This window comes from Carcharhinus amblyrhynchos, chromosome 32, assembly GCF_965287045.1.
Source record: "Carcharhinus amblyrhynchos chromosome 32, sCarAmb.v2.hapA, whole genome shotgun sequence".
In the NCBI taxonomy this organism is placed as follows: domain Eukaryota; kingdom Metazoa; phylum Chordata; class Chondrichthyes; order Carcharhiniformes; family Carcharhinidae; genus Carcharhinus; species Carcharhinus amblyrhynchos.
In genome coordinates, this window is record NC_137355.1 from 11,513,398 (window position 1) to 11,530,954 (window position 17,557).

At 41.8% G+C, this 17,557-nt stretch overlaps 1 protein-coding gene across 4 annotated transcripts in view; it reads right to left on the bottom strand.

Moving 5' to 3' along the window:
* Window positions 1-715: 715 nt before the first annotated feature.
* Window positions 716-17,557, bottom strand: part of c32h15orf39 (chromosome 32 C15orf39 homolog) — a 74,372-nt gene continuing 57,530 nt past the window's right edge. For all 4 annotated transcript variants that reach the window (XM_080216254.1, XM_080216255.1, XM_080216256.1 and 1 more), the window contains 2 exons: window positions 12,708-16,207; window positions 716-3,347 (listed from right to left, as the gene is read on the bottom strand). In XM_080216254.1, coding sequence (XP_080072380.1) covers window positions 2,329-3,347; window positions 12,708-16,164 — 4,476 coding nt within the window. In that variant the 5' untranslated portion in view covers window positions 16,165-16,207 and the 3' untranslated portion in view covers window positions 716-2,328. The remainder of the gene's footprint in view (window positions 3,348-12,707; window positions 16,208-17,557) is intronic.

Here is a 17,557-nt window from a genome sequence, read left to right on the forward strand (position 1 = left end):
GGCTGTTGGTTGTGAATTGCTCTAGCTCTGCCGGTCCTGCCCCACATCCTGTCCGGTATCTTCAATGCTTGGCAGTATTAGACTCACCTCCAAGTTACAGGGTTGCCGGTTTAAAACTGGAGACTAAAGGAGGACGGAGTGATTGCTGTACTGATGCGAGGTCCTTCCAGTTGTTCTTTTGAGTTGAAATGTCGAACTTGAGGCCCCGACTGGCCTTAAAAAAGCTCATGGCACAAGGTGCAAATTAGATTGTGAGCTCCCCTGAAGTATTGGCTAATAGTTATCACTCATTCAACACACAAGCCAGGTAACCTACTCATTTATTTTGTTGCTGGTTGTGGGACTTAATTTTGTACAAATTTCCCACAACAGTAGCTACACTTCAAAAACAAAAGACATTTATTTAACATAGGGTCTTGATTCTCTTTTATCTGTGCATTCTCCTCCTTAAAGGTCCTTTAGCTTCTAGCAGCAGTTAACTGGTTCTTCATTATGGTGTTAACAGTTGAGTGTGGTGCTATGATGCCTGCAGACGAGACCATATGCAGAGTTCCACTTGATTTGTCCAATCAGCTAAAACAGGACTTGAGGATGCCTTTGGATTGCAGGACACAAGCCACGTAGCAACTGTTCCCCTACCATGGATGCAGCATGTTGAGCCATAAAGGTTGTTACACAAGTACACACCACACAAAAAGGAAAGACAAAATTCAAAGTTGTTTCAAATCTTTATACAAAAGGATACACAAAGGAGTTTGTAAAATGTTTTGTCAACCTACCATTTTCATATGTAGTATTTCAACATCAACTGCAAACATGTAACAGTAACATCTTTAACTTAACGAGTTAAGTTTTACATTTATTACAAAAAGTACATACAAAAACACTAGTTATCAATGCCCCAATTTATCTTAGTCTGTACACCAGTAACAATTTAGAAAATCATACTTGTCCCAAGAGTTCACAAGGCGAGTGCATTATAAATACAAGCTCTCATTGGGTGGAGGGAAACGGGGAAGAGGTATTTTTCTCAAAATGATTGCATAGAGGGGCTGAAAGTATCAGAAATACATTTAAAAAAACCAAACTCACGGCAATTCCACAAACATTGTTGATGTTTGTGGAATTGCCGCCCAACAGAAATTGGTTTTAACTTGCTAATATACTGAAACAAAAGGTCTGTAGTACCAGTCAATTCCTGATAAATATTACACCAGTGGCCAACAAGCAGCATGTTTCTTTTTTGCATGAAGCATAATTCAAAGCTCTGCGAGCATCCACCTCCCCACTTGAGATGCGCAAATGGACAACGTAGGAACGAGGTGGGAAGGAGCCAACAATTGTGCTGTTATGATTGAAATTAATTAAACCTACAGATCTGAAATTACTAAACTGAATTTGAATGGCTGTGATATAAAAATTGCTACACAGCAGAAAACACTCAATGATTAAATGTTATTTTGCTGTGCGCAATCTGTTAAATTATAAATCACAGTCCTGAATTAGCTCATTTCTACTGGAGATATGGTCGAGGGGTCCCCAACTGACCTCCATAACCTTGGCTTAAAGCTGGGAAAAAGGAAATCCAGGGTCACAATTTTGAATGGCCACCAGCAATTTCAACTGGGAACTACCACGTGTGGGCATCCCACAGCAACTGGACTCGGCTGTGATGCTCCCCATCACTAAACATCCCACCAGCTCTCGGAACTTGGCTGTCGCACGAAAAAACAGTTACTTGGTCAAGGACTGAAGGCTATTGTTGGCACAAGGAATGTGCCCCAAAGAGTCAGCATCTTCACAAGGGGAAACATCAGAAAATAATGCAAAACAATTAGAAAAGATTAATCCTTAGATCAGGAATTGCAATAGGATGAGATTTACTATTAGTCCTTTCTTGGATCATATCTTCTGCGACAAGCAAACACTGATCATCGGTTTAATAGGAATATTATTTGCTTCCCATTTCCTTTGGACATTCTCAGATGTTGAAGTCAGAGCACTCAAAATATTCTCTGCTTTTGGGATGGAGACCCATGATGTTTTCTTATTACTGTGCAGCAACCTCAAAAGCCCTTGCGTAGGCTGTCCAAATTGGTCTTTAACCACACAAAATATTTAAAAGGACCCTTTGTTCCAAACAAAAAATCAGAAGGAACATTGGGCCTGCAGCATCTTTTTCCCTGCAAAGTGAACAAAATAACAAAAAGACCTGATGAGTTACTTCCCCTGGATCGACATCTACGATTCAAGTTTACTTTTGCCAGTCATGGGCAGGTGTTCTGAGATCGCCATTGTAGACACTGAAACAATGCTGAGTTCTACAGGTCAGTCGTCAACCCTTAGCCACCCATTTTCATAATCCTGCAAGAGTTCAAGGTAGTACTGCCAATCAGGTTCAGTGTCGTATTTAACTTCATACACGGTTTTTAAAGGATTCTGGTGCTTCTCATGTACTCTGACCACTACACCTTTATACCAGGACTCCGACTTATCCTTTTCCTCATACAGATGCTTAATGCGTTTGCCCACAAGGTTTGGGTACTCTTTCCCTTGACGTTTCCTGCATGACAGGGGCTTGGTCATTTTCTGATCCAGTCGTTGGGAATTGTGCGTTAATAATGGCTTTCTTGCAGCAATAGATTTCAGCACCATGTTTCTGCATGGCACAGTTTGCCTGGGTTTCTGAAATTTTAACCGCACAATTGAGCTACGAAGATGCAGTACTTTAGACGTGCTCCTCGTTGGCCTCAATGCACCATTGTTCTTTTTTCTCATTGGTATTTGGGGTTCCTTGGTCTTTCTGGTGCAAGAAATGCCTGTCCCTTTACTGTCCTCGTTGATGGCCACTCGATTCAGTCGAACAACCAAAGTACTGCACTTCTTTACAAAATTACCTTTCACGAAAGCCTTATCAGCTAAATCCCCCTTTGCTTCTTTTCGCAATTTGCCAGGACCTGGCTGGGACTCCTTTTCCGACTGCGTGCTACCAGCATCCTGAACAGGCTCTGCACAAGACGTTTTCTCTGAAGGGACGACCAATTCCAGCTTCACTTTCTGCACAGATTGTGAACTCTCTTTTGAATCAGCAGATTTAAGGTTAGGCTTTACGGATGAGGTTGTAGCTTTTATTTTCCTTTGCCTTTTCCTAAGCTTTACATTGCGTTTACCTACGGCAGTTCCATTGTCAGGCCTCACTTTCGAACTAGCAGTGCTTGCTTCTGTTACGTTTTTGATTTCTGTGGAACTAGTCTGTGTTTGCTTTTCATGAGCAGCCCCGTCGGCCGGAGGCGAAGCGATAGTCGTCTCCTTCACGTTTTTGTCGTCTCCTTCATCACTTTGCTCACCTTGATTTAAAGAAGAAAACGTCTCATTAACATTTCAGACAAACGTTTAAGAAAGAAAACAAAAAAAAAGTGCTACAGGATTCAAAACTCTTGGTTAACAGATACCTGCACTGGAGCATCTAGACCAACATGTGAAGGTAGATCTGCAAAAAATAAATTTATTTACAGTGATCTTTAACTATTAATGTAAGACTTACAAGTCTAATATATTCCAACTTTGAAATCATTGTTCTTCAGATCTTGTTGGCTAGAAAATATTTAAAAGGTAATTAAAATGGCTGGCCACAACTAACACCATAGCATTATTTGGAAAAAATCCAAAACCTTTATTTGGTAATAATAATAATCTCTTTTGCCCTTCCTCTCCCACTTTGTTTACTTTGCAAGTCTCCCAAGGTGACTCATTTTACATTCAGGAAGACAGTGTGACCTTATCAGCCAGAAGACAACTTGAAATGCTCAATCAGGGGCATAACCTGGATACAAATGCAGAAAATGCTTGAAAATCTCTGCAGGTCTGACAGCATCTGCGGGGAGAATAGAGCCAACGTTTCAAGTCTGGATGACGTTTCATCTGGGCTCTATTCTCTCTCCGCAGATGCTGTCAGACCTAAGATTTTCCAGCATTTTCTATTTTTGTTTCAGATTCCAGCATCCACAGTATTGTGCTTTTATTTTAGCATAACCTGAATATCTGGCCTTCAATTTGAGACCTCTATAATGTACAAATTCAAAATTGAATTTAGATTCACGTTTGTGTAGGAAGATGCAAAAAAAAAAGACGCGAGGCAGAGAAGTCCTCAATCTTTAAAAAGGCTCCATGTGACCATGGTGGCACAGTGGTTAGCACTGCTGCCTCACACCACCAGGGACCCTGGTTAGATTCCCAGCTTGGAAGAGTGTGTGGAGTCTGCACGTTCTCCCCGTGTCTGTATGGGTTTCCTCCAGGTGCTGCGGTTTCCCTCAGTACGAAAGACATCGGCCATGCTAAATTACCCCTTAGTGTCAAGGGAACTAGCTAGGTAAGTAAATGAGTTTATGGGGAAAGGGCTTGCAGTCGGTGCAGACTTGATGGACTGAATGGCCTCCTTCTGCACAGTAGGGATTTTATGATTCTACATAGCTGAGAACTTTCCAAAAGACACTCATCACTAGAAGGGGGAAAAAGTAGATTTCAAGCTCAATTGGTTTTACATCCTGATTAGTCTTTTCTTTACAGCAAATTTAATTTTTTATATTTATAGGATGTGGGTGCTGTAGGCCAGCATTTATTGCCCATCCCTAATTTCATTTCAGCAGGCATTTCTGTGGGTCAGGAATCACGTGTAGGCCAGACCAGGTAAGATTTCCTTCCTTAAGGAAGTTAGTGAACCAGATGGGTTTTTATAACAATTGACAATGGTTTCAGTCATAATTAGACTTTTAATTCCAGATATTTATCGAATGCAAACTTCACCATCTGCCGTGATGGGATTTGAATCCGGGGTCTCTGGATTACTAATCCAGTGACAACACCACACTTCCCCACAGCGGGTAAGAGAATCTTCTTACCTATTTAATGCATTTTGCATGAAATGAATTGGGGCAGTTGGAGTTACAAAATTACACCGATATGCCATCAATAAGCAAACTGAGCCCAATAAAAAATACGTGGTGGCAAAAATAAATTGGTCTTGTAGATGTTGCTTTCTTGGGCTAAGATAGGCATTGTGCATTTTTCCCCCACAGGGAAAATAACTGAACCAAGTTGTTACTAGGGTGCTGAAAACCTCAGGCTGCCAGGGAATGTAAAAAACCAGGGAATGCATTTTTTTCAAATTAACAGCCCAAGACTGAAAGTTCTCTCTAGAGCAAGATTTGCAGCAGATAGGAAAGTTGGTGTATGAAGACTAGTCTTTAATCTTTGAATTGCACAAGACTAATAATCCTAGTATAGGAAGGCACTTTGAGAGTGAGAGAACTTTAAAGAGCTAGAGCTGAGATAAACATGTGCAGTGTTGCATGTTTGTTAACCTTCAGACCGAGCCCAAAGTACATGCAATAATGAGCTAGTTCCACCATTTGACCATTTAACAGATTTTTAATGTCACAAAGTCATTTCATTTTGATTCCAAATGGAAAGTTTACACTGCACCAATCACAAAAAAGTCAATTTAGTCTATTAAAGATTCCAATTATGGAATCTATGCCTCAATACAAACTTCCATGGACAGGACAGAAGAAAATAGGATTTGAAGCAGCCATAATGCTAACATTTATTTCAACCATTCCCACTTGGCAGGAAATGGGCATTGCAGTTTTAACATTTTCAATGACTAGGAAAAATTGGGAGAGATGTGAAACAGACCTGCTGCTGCTCACACTGGACCCTGCAGGAATAGAGAAACTTGACTTATTTTTTCCTAAAAAAACAAGACACTATTTAAGTCAGAGCCGCTAGCTGGTCATGAGGCAATGTCTTTCGCTAAATCTCCAGGACAAGACAGAAACCATCACTGAAATGATATTCCAAGATTTTAACTCTCAAAAATCAACTGACTCAAATAAAGAAACACTTTCTCTGGAACCTACTGCAGAAATTTGACTGCTGTGTGCTGTACAATGTATTCCTGCATAAATTCACTGTACAGGATGGAGGAAAATAGTTATAAGCACTTTACTCAGAAGGTTGGAATAAATGTTTATTGCTCCTTAACTCATGATAGAATGATATAGACCAGGATGATTCTCGTTTCAACTGCTAGTCTGAACTCAGTTTGCCAATCTCAGCTTGGAATCATCAGCCTCAAACTTCAGGCTCGACAGGTCACCTAGTTGTTACCCAATGTCTCTCTGCAAACTAGTGTGCGGACATTGGTACAGGTGAACTCAGTATAATCCTCCCTTCCTTAAAGCCCATTGTCTAGGGGCTGACACTCGAGCAAGATGAACTACAATAGACAACCACAGAAGTTGCCTCAGCAAAGAGAAGTAGGAAAAGTAGAAGGGAGGAAAAAAGACAGCATAAAGAAAAAGTCAACTATGAACTCAGGGATGGAGGTAATATTACAATTTCATACTTGCAATAAAATAATAGGACATAATTATGTTGTACAAGTTTAGAAATGGGAAATCACATCAAGTCAGAATGTGTGAAGAAAGAGGGTAAAGCAACTGAACAAAGTCAGTGGGTGGTGGGACATTGGTAATTCACTTTTAAGTTTAATGCTTAGTGTTACAAGTAGGATTACATTAACACTGCAATGAAGTTACTATGAAAATTCCATAGTCACCAGACTTTAGTGCCTGTTTGGGTACACTGGGGAAGAATTTATCATGACCAATGCACCTAACCAGCACATCTTTCGGACTGTGGGAGGAAACCCACCTAGACACCAGCAGACCATGCAAACTCTGCATAGATGGTGAGCCAAGCCAGGAATTAAATCAGGGTTCCTGGCACTGTGATGCAGTGATGCTAACCACTGTGCCATCATGCAATGCAATCAAGCCTAATAAGTAATTACTTGGAGTTGAATGCAGCCCACGTCTGATAAATTAAGAGTCTTTGTTAACTGACGAAATGTATGAAGTGTTTGGGGTAGTTTCAATTTATGGACCCAGAACACAACATTACCCTAATTTGACATCAAGAGCAAACTTAACCCAATGAGGGTAATTGGTGTCAAAAACAGAACACTATACTGGTCTAGTAGGGCAATGTTCTTAGGCAAGGATAGGCATTTATCAACACTAGGATAAAAATAACTCATTTAATTGCCCCTGTGTTTATGGGCCTGGATATCAAAAAATAAAACTTTGCATTGCTAGAAACTAATGAGAAAAGTATACCTCCTCTAGGTATTTAAAAATAGAAATCTTAGCTTCAAGATACCAATTTTTTTCCATTAAATAAAACTGATTAAGACAATTATTTGGGGGCAGCACAGTGGTTAGCACAACCCCAGGGACCAGAGTTTGAATGTCGATTGGATCACTCTCTGCACATTCTTCCTGTTGTCTGCGTGGGTTCCCTCTGGGTGCTCCGGTTTGCTCCCACGATCCAAAAGGCGGGCTGGCCATGTTATAATTGTCTCTCAGAGTACCCGAACAGGTGGTGGTTAGGGGGGTTTCACAGTAACTTCATTGCAGTGTTAATGTAAGCCTACTTGTGACACTAATAAGCGAACATAAGATATAGGAGGAGTAGGCCATCTAGCCCCTCGAGCCTGCCCCGCCATTCAGTAAGATCACGGCTGATCTGTCGTGGCTCAGTTCCACATTCCCGCCCTCTCCCCATAACCGTTGCCTATCAAAAACCTATCAACCTGCGTCTTAAAAATATTGAGCGAGGCAGCCTCCACCACTTCAACGGGCAGAGAATTCCAGAGATTCACCACCCTTTGAGTGAAGAAGTTCCTCCTCAACTCTGTTCTAAACCGCCCCCCGCCCTTTATCCTGAGGCTGTGCCCTCTAGTCCTACTGTCCTTTCTGAGCGGGAAGAGCCTCTCCACCTCTATCCTATCCATCCCATTCAACATCTTATATGTCTCAATGAGATCTCCCCTCATTCTTCTAAACTCTAACGAGTACAAGCCTAGTTTATTCAGCCTCTCCTCATAGCTCAACCCCCTCAACTCCGGAATCAGCCTAGTAAACCTCCTCTGCACTCCCTCCAAGGCCAAAATATCCTTGCGTAAGTGCGGCCACCAAAACTGCACACAGTACTCCAGCTGCGGCCTCACCAGTGCCCTATACAGCTGCAGCAAGACCTCCCTATTTTTATATTCAATCCCCCTCGCTATGAAGGCCAGCATCCCATTCGCCTTCCTGACCACCTGCTGCACCTGCAAGCTGGGTTTTTGCGACTCATGCACAAGGACCCCGAGGTCCCTCTGCACAGTCGCATGCTGCAGTTTTTCGCCACGTAAGTAATAGTCCTTCCTACCAAAGTGGACAACCTCACATTTGCCAACATTAAATTCCATTTGCCAGTTCCTGGCCCATTTGCCTAGCCTATCTAGATCCTTCTGCAGACTCTCCACACCCACCGCACAATTTGCCGTTCCACCAATCTTGGTGTCATCAGCAAATTTCGACACCATACACTTTGTTCCCTCCTCCAGATCATCTATATAAATGGTGAATAGCTGAGGCCCCAGCACCGACCTCTGGGGCACTCCACTAGTCACCAACCTCCAATCCGAATAGCACCCATTGACCCCCACTCTCTGCCTCCTATTTGACAGCCAATGCTCTATCCACGCTAACCCCAACTCCATGCCCCCTGACCTTCTGTAATAACCTCTTGTGAGGCACCTTGTCAAACGCCTTCTGAAAATCAAGAAACACCACATCCACCGGCTCTCCTCTATCCACCGCCCTAGACACATCCTCATAGAACTCCAATAAATTTGTCAGACACGACTTCCCCTAAACGAAACCGTGCTGCGTCTGCTCTACCAAACAATTCTCCTCAAGATGCCTCGCTATTTTCTCCTTGATCACGGATTCTAACATTTTTCCTACAACAGATGTTAAACTAACTGGCCTATAATTCCCCGCCTTTTGCCTGCCACCCTTCTTAAACAATGGCGTAACATTAGCCGTTTTCCAATCTTCCGGCACTTCCCCGGAATCCAGCGAGGTTTGGAAAATAATCACCGAGGCGTCCACTACCACCTCCGCCATTTCCTTCAGAACCCTTGGATGCATTCCATCCAGTCCTGGGGACTCGTCCACAATCAGTCCCTCCAGTCTGTCGAGCACTGCCTCTCTAGTAACAATAATGTCATTCAGGCCCTCCACTCCTACCATCCTTCCAACGCTAACACCCAGCAAATTATTCACGTCCTCCTCCGTGAAGACCGAAACAAAAAAGTTATTCAGGGCCTCAGCCATTTCCCCATCCCCTACCACTAAGTCCCCCCTCTCATCCTCTAAGGGTCCAACGTTCACCCTAGCCAGCCTCTTCCTTTTTGTGTATTTATAAAAACTCTTGCTATCCTTTTTATATTAAGCGCTAGCCCAGCTTCATAGTTTATCCTACTCTTCTTTATCAACTACTTTGTCATTCTAAGCTTATGAAGTACTAGTGGAAAGTAGTTTTAAGTATTATTACTCATAAGCAAATTTGTACTACATCTTGTATTTGATGCTTTCAAAATAAAAGTTAATAAATCTCCCAGCATTGCCCATGGCACTTGTAAGAGACAGTTGGGCACTAAAACAAGGAAGGCACAATGGTCATATTGGGGTTTTATTAAATACAAATTTAGAGATTGAAACAACTAGCTGGAAGAGAAAGCAAACTGATTCGCAGTTCAAGTGAGCAGAAACTGATAATCGAGTTCTGCACACATGAGGATGGCCTCAACCAGGATCCTGGGTTCATGTCACACTTTCTGTAACACCCACGACTTGCCTGCACTTACAAAATCTCATTAACTGTCCTGACTGGAGACAATTCACACCTCTCTAACCTGTGCTTAGCCCTCTCTCCACTCATATGATCTGGAACTGTAAAGACTTGATTACCTGTTAAGGCTCACATTCCATCCATTATCTTTTAATTGAGTTTATGCCTATATATTCCCTGTTTGTGAGCTCAACTCTCCATGCATCTGATGAAGGAGCAGGGCTCCAAAAGTTTGTGCTACCAAATAAACGTGTTGGATAGTAAAATTATAATGAGGGCTTGCATGGGCTGGGGCATTAAATTTAATAGCAGGCAGGAGGTGAAAACAAAGTAGGAGTGAGCAAGTTGGACATATTTGGAGAAGGTTCTGTTTAAAAAAAATTAGAGTAGGGCTGATAAAATTGACACTGCTAGAGCTCAGGGCAGATCTGAATTTTATATTCCAACATTTCAATAATACTATGCTTTCATTTCTGCATTCTAAAATGCTTTCAGTTAGTCAACTTAATTTTGCGAATTAGTTGCGTCAGAATTCCTAAATGACTCAAGTTAATATTTTATTTAAATTCTGATTTAGCCTCATATTTCTGCCCTTACCCTCCTCAAATAAATGCTGCTAATAGTGATCATAATATAGAGCTCAACGTAGTGTTTAAAGACAGAAACATGTAACAGAGACAAGATTAGGAGAGTCTGATAGTGCATTGAGACAGGAAATGTTCATAATAAACTGGACAGTGGGTAAAACAACTTGAACAGTGGGAAATGTTCTACATGATTTAAAATTGTTTTCAAACAAGTTCTCACCCCAAGGGATACTACCAGCCAATGAAAGAAAATCACAGCTGACCAAAGACGTACCACGGTGGCACAGTGGTTAGCACTGCTGCCACACAGCGTCAGTGATTCGTGTTCAATTCTGGCCTCGGGTCACCGTCTGTGCGGAAGCTGCACTTTCTCCCCAAGTCTGCGTGGGTTTCCTCCCACAGTCCAAAGGTGGGCAGGTTAGGTTGATTGGACATGCTAAAATGCCCCTCAGTGTCAGGGGACATATGTGGGGTGAGGGAATGGGGCCTGGGTGGGATTGTGGTCAGTGCAGACTTGATGGGCCAAATGGCCTCATTCTTCACTGTAGGGATTCTATGAACAGCATAAAACTAAAAAAAACACAAACACACAAGGCGGCAAATTCTGGTGAATGGGAATACAAAGATACTAAAGGGTGACAGAACAGTTCAGACCCAAAGGCATACCTTTGAGGAATGACCTGTCCGCTGACATTGTCAATACAAACAAGGAAATTGTGGATTCATTAAATAATTATTTTGTATTAATATCTATAAGGAGCAAGAGATCAGATGGCCAGACATCCCGGAAAACTAATACTACACTGGGGACAGGGATTCAAAATTAATTTAAACAAAATAGCAATGAAAAAAATGTTGGAACTATAAGGAGTAGCAAGTCCCCAGAATCAGTATCTTCCATCCTGGGGATTTTAAATGGAAATAGCAGAGAAGATTGCAAAGGCTCAAGCTATAATTTTCAGGGAATCAAAGGATATTGGGAATGGAAAGGAAAGTGAAGTTAAAGCCCAAGATCAGCAATGATCATATTGAATTTGAGTTGACTTGATGGGCTTCCCTGCTTTTCCGTTATTGCATTCTTATGTATTCAGGTAACTGCACTCATTTTCAGGACTTAGAACTCTGGTTTCCAACCTGCTTGGTTCTTGCCATTGATCAAGTAAGCTGGCAGATACCATGGTCTCTCCTAAAAGGAAAAAGGGGTCCCGCGAAAATGTCACTTCATCAACTCGAGAGCATCATTCTTCGCTAGCATCTTCCAGTATGTTCGACCCGCTTGACTGCCACTCAGCAAACAAAATTGTAATTGAATTCGCTGGAGGGAGATGGTCACTAATACTCAAACGAGTGAGTCCTGGAAGGGTTAAATAGGCCATTGCATTCCAACACGGACATTATTTCACTTTGAGCCTCACCTCATACCTAAAAGACAGTATTTTGTCTTGGGAAAGTAAACTGTCAATAAAAATAAAATATACACACAAGTTAAGCCATTATCCATTTTTTCCCCTCTTTTTCTTAAAACACCAAAACCAATTCCCAGTATTTTCAAACCGAGCATATGAACAGTAGGATCAAATGTAGAAATAGGAATAATTTTAATGCTGGCTGGGATTTTCCAGTCATGCTGCTGTGAATGGAGATTTGGCTGAGTGTCAAATTCTCTGGTCCTGCTGCTGTGGATGGAGATTTGACTGAGTGCCAAATTCTCCGGTCCTGCTGGCAGCAGTAGCGGGACATGCACAACCAAAGAATTCCAGCCATTGCGTCTCTTCAAAAATAGCCTGGCTGTAGTTACAAAGAAATCTATTAAAAAGAGCAATATGTGGGTTTGTGCGTGTGTGGAAAACTTCTATATAGGACGTTTTCCAGAAGGCTGGGCAGTTCCAGTTTCCACACAGATAACTGTTTGACGACTGTTACAGTATTTCTGCACCAAAAGAAAAGTAATAAGATTAGTATTATAATCAGTATTTTGGGGTTTAGTATTCTTACAAGATCCAACATTAGCATTTTAACAGAAATTGCAGGAGACATGCATTTTTTTTCAATGATATTATTAGCATACAGAAATAAGTTAATTGTTACAATGAAGATGGATAACTGAAGGATAAGAGAATGTGAAAAGTGGTAAGCAAATTTAAGTAGTGTAGGTTGGGTAGAGATATTAAGATGCAGAGCAATTTTTAATTGAGACAAGGTTATTGATGAAATTAAAAATAAAAGGGGTCAATTAAAAAAGCAAAAGAACCCCTGAAAGAAAAACCTCTTTCAGCTCGTGGAGTTAAAATTTCCATTTGAGAATATTTTGATGATACAACTTCCCTGAAGAACTGCTCCCACCTGACTCAAAGTGTGAAGTGGGCAAGTACTCACCAAGATGAATTTTCACACAAGAGTGCCAAAGGACATCCAGCAAGTCTTGATAGATTTCAGGTAACTGCTTTAAGGAAAGCAGCTTGATTAATCTGGAGGAACACCTTTGAAGCTGCAGCTCATTCTGCAGTTTCTTCTCCTCAGAAAGGGTAGTCGGTCGCAGTTCTATTTTGTGCTCCTGAAAGACTTGATCAATCGTCGCTCCCTTTAGACTAGAAAACAGTTTCTCCTTGACCAAATATATTGGTATAAAAATCGTGCCAGCCCGAATTACGTGGGGAAAGGGACATGTTCTAGAATAAATATAGCTCTCCAGGTGAGAAAGCAGTGTTTGCAGAGTCAGCGGAACTTGGCCATGGTTGCGCCAAATGCCTTTGGATTTTGACATCTTCAGCGCCGCAAAGATTCTCGTACCGTTCTTTGACTTTGAGGAAGACCTCAATTTGGGATTTTCTTGTCCTTCGATGTCCTGCAAGCACGCACGCAAAACTTCCTCAGAGGTTTCAGCCACGGACTGCGTAATCATATCACACAAGGACTGATGAAGATGCACAAAATAATTGTAGGCATCATTGTCCTGCTGCACTGATCCACCAATGCAGGGCAAATCAACTCTAGTTTCACAAGGCGTTTTTCTAGCTTCTGTAACAGAACTGACAATGGATTTAGCCACGTCAGGTAATATTCGCTTCAGAGGTTTCAGGGGTCGCAGAATTAACACCGAAGGGTCAACTGATCCAATTAAACTAATTTTTTTAGCTTCTGTTATGCCTTCAGGTGACCGAACGAGACTATTTTCGCCAACTTTTGGAGGTGCGGGTCTCAGTATTTTATATTTATTCATTTCTATCTTATGGCGCTCACTCATGCTGTTTGTTTCAATGCTTGTAATAACTGCCTTATCACCCTGCTCGATAGCTGGTGCTTTGCTTTCTCGTTTCTCTTCACTAATCATGGATTCTGTGGTATTTTTTTCCTTTTCATTCGCTATTTCTTTAGCACTGATCAATTCTTCTCCTATCTCAACAGAAGCCGGTGTTTGCTGAACGACCTCCAAAAGTGGATTTTTTGTCTTAACACTCAGGTCCAAGGCCATATCAGAATCCATTTTGCTCATCCCAAGCTTTCCATCGCCATGGTCAACTGTGCAACTTGTATCACAAGCACCATTTTGCTGCGGTGTGCCATTTCCAAGGCTACTGAGGTCAGGAGAAAGATTAATCCCTTGGCATCCAACGTCTAAAGAATTCTTCTCACTAACTGTTTTATTTAGCTCATTGTCCGCTGATGCAACTTTTTCATGAGCAGATTCTACGCACACAGAGCGGTCGCCTTTTTGCAATTCAGCATTTTTGGGTTGCAACTCACTGATGGTCTTTGTGACCCTTGGAGGGCTCTTCTTATTGGAGTCCAGATCTATGACATCGTCCCCTCTGTAGTTTTGGGATTTACTTTCCAAAGAACATGAACATGATTTATCACAGTCCTGCTGACATTTTGGACACTTTGAAAAGAACAGACCCGTGGCTTCCAGGTAAGCTTTGTAAGGTGCCAGACTGAACACATTATTTATCACTGGCATAGGAGGGGAAGGAGGGGGAGTTGCCCTCTTGCTTTCATTAGAAGGAGAGGAAGCAGGAGAGAAATTAATCACAGACGTTCTTCTGGGTGGACTAATAGTGTGTATTTTTGGTGGGCTTGCCATTGGTTTATTATTTAGGCTTTCAGCTTCTTTGCTGAATATAGGCCTGCCATGATCACCATTGGATGAAATATGAAGGTTTGGGCTATGCTCCTTCATACAAGTGTCCTTTAGTCTATGATCTGCAGGGGAGGCAGCAGGTCTCTCAAGTGGGCCCTTTAGGTGTTTTCCAGATAGCACTGGGTGAAAGGCACTGTGTTTACTTATCAACTGTTGCTGACCAGCATATTCCTTATTATAAAGTGAGTTTAATGAGTTGTAGCACCGTTCATTTGCTTGTGCATCTATGACGTGTGGCCGGAAGTGCAACATATCTGGTGAAGGACGCCTTGCATTTATTGGATCTTGATGAGACGGAGAGACTTTGTTTCCAGAGGGACTTTGTGGCTGAAACTCGGTTGGCCGCGCTACAGGCTGCGATGCAGGGTGAATCAAAGGGCTGGTCACAGAGACACTTTTCTGCTGTGAAGGAGAAGAACGCGCAGGATATCTGAGAGATTCTGGAGGCTGTGCGTAAGGATTCGCAGAATTACGTTGGCCTGTATAAGTGGAACCGGATACAGTAATCTGCCCACCTGTGCTTGGAACAGGATAATGGGCCAGCTGTGCTTTGTAGCTATGTGGATGTAACAAGGAATAAGTACCTGCACTTTGCTGGTTTGAAATGGCGTCCCGAGAATGCAAAACCATTGGCTGAATTGGCATTGGAAACTTTGGCGGTGATAGTTTATCACAATACAAAGGTGGCTGCATTTGTTGCCCTTCAGTCCTCACAAATGGATGCAAGGGATTTTTCTGAAAGTCTTGCATGTTATGTATAGATGCATTGCCATGACCTGGTATAGTTCCATTAGAGTTTTCATACGAGAGTGCAGAATATCTGGAATCTTGTAGAATGTTGCTGTTGTAAGTTCCATACCCTCGACACACAGGTGAACTCACTCCAGGCGGTTTTGCAGTTTCTTTGGCGATTCTACCCATAGAGTTAACTTGTATGTTGCCAGGTCCATGATGTAACGTGTTATTTTTTGCAAGAGGATTACTATATTGCAGACTGTGCATTAGTTGATTGTTATTCTCAAGCAAACAACTTGACGTAACAGGAGGTGGCATCCTCCATTCAGTTTCCTGTCCCCTTCTACGAAAATGATCTATCGAATTTTCCAAAGGGCAACCAGCTCCTGAACAACATACGCTATTTCTATACACCGGCTGTGGAAATGCTACACTTGCACAGTTTTTAGGTAAAGTAGGTGAAATTAAATTGTGTTTCTCGATCGCAGAAGAACAGAGCACACCTGAAAGATTCTGGTTTTTTCTCAAGGCTTTCTGTCGTTCCACGAAAGTGACCCATTTTGACCGAACGTTCATCAAATCTTTGACCAAGTCAAGTTTGTCATTCTCATTCACAGGCGGCTGAAATGGTCGGGGTCCAGTTTCGGTTTCTGTCTGATACAAGTGGCTGCTGAGACGCGAAGCATCACCTGTTTGCGACTGGGTTGTTGGACTACCCACGTGTGACATAAAAGGTCGTGGTTGATTCCAGGCTGCTTGCAGGTTAGTTCCATCACGATTCCGAAGGTGATATGCTAAATAAGACCCAGTATACTTAAGAGGGTTTTCTGAAGCATAACTTGGTAGGGGACTCGGTTTACAGAACCCTGCTGATAATCCAGTGTGTTCATGCTCCAGTCGAGGCATCTTGCTACAAATAAGCGAATCCATACGATCAAGGTTCCTTTTATTGGCCATCATGATGCTTCCAGACCTTTTGCTGCTCCAGATAAAGGTAAAGAGCCTTAACCAGAAGAAATAGAACAGAACGTTAAAATTAAATCAGATCTTTCTGATGTTTTGAACGGTGACACTGAAAATAACCGCAGAATGTGCACACAAAACATCTTTATACAAACTGCTATTTCCGCATTGTAAATATCCTTTAACAATTTAAATGCATTTTAAATGATAGCAAAAATGATGTGTCAAACAACATAGAAAAGCACAATAAAAAGGAACATGACAATAGTTCATATGCATTGTTCATTATTAACTACTGACTCAAAGCAGTCTTGGTCCAAATAAAGGCAGAGAAAAGTTCATGGCACCAATAGGAAGAAAATGCACTGCAAGAGACTCAATTGTACAGTTTTATTGAATGAACTGGAACATAGGCCGGAATTGTACCGCCAGGCCTGCACCGATTCAGGGCAGGTGCAGCTCACAGAACAGAATTCCCTGTTCACCTTAAGAGCGAGGTCATCAAATACTGGTCATGGTTTGCTGCAACTGACATTTCTCTCAAATTGTTAACAGCTTTACTCTCGAACACAATGCTTAAAAATGGGGCAGCACAGTGTTAGCACTGCTGCCGCACAGTGCCAGGGACCTGGGTTCGATTCCCAGCTTGGGTCATTGTCCGTGTGGAGTTTGCACATTCTGTGTCTACTTGATGTTTCCTCCCACAGTCCAAAGATATGCAGGTTAGGTGCACTGACCATGCCAAATTCTCCTTCAGTGTACCCGAACAGATGGTGGAATCAGGCGATTAGGGGATTTTCACAGCAATTTCATTGCAGTGTTAATGCAAGACTACTTGTGACTAATAAATAAACTTTAACTTTGATGAATCATAAGACTAGGTTTACCTACTAGGTCTTCTATTTAGCTGTTCTCAAATCTCCACCAAATAAAACACATATGTATTTTCTTTGTTGTGTATGCATTGTAATGCAATATCTGGATTATAATGGGCCATGAGCCTAACTGGAGAAGGGTGCCAATTCCTAACAAGGCTTGACATAAATTTAAAAAAATACAATTTAAAATGGTTCACAAACTGAAAATGAAAATTGCAATTATCTGCTACCAAGTTCCTCTAAGTGAATAAATTTGCTTCACTTCCCATTTGCCACATCTTCAACCGCTTAAATCATTTACGCAATGAATCTTTCACTATTACTCACTGACTAGTCAGTCATAAGCAGTTCAGCAATACACAACATAACCAATGGTATGGGTTAACTACTAATCCACTACATTGTTCATCACACTTGCCTACTAGATTTACATCAATTCTGAAGTAGAAATAGCAGAACTTGGAAGGAAATTAAAAAGAATCCATTAAAAATGTCAAACTGTGGTGAAATAT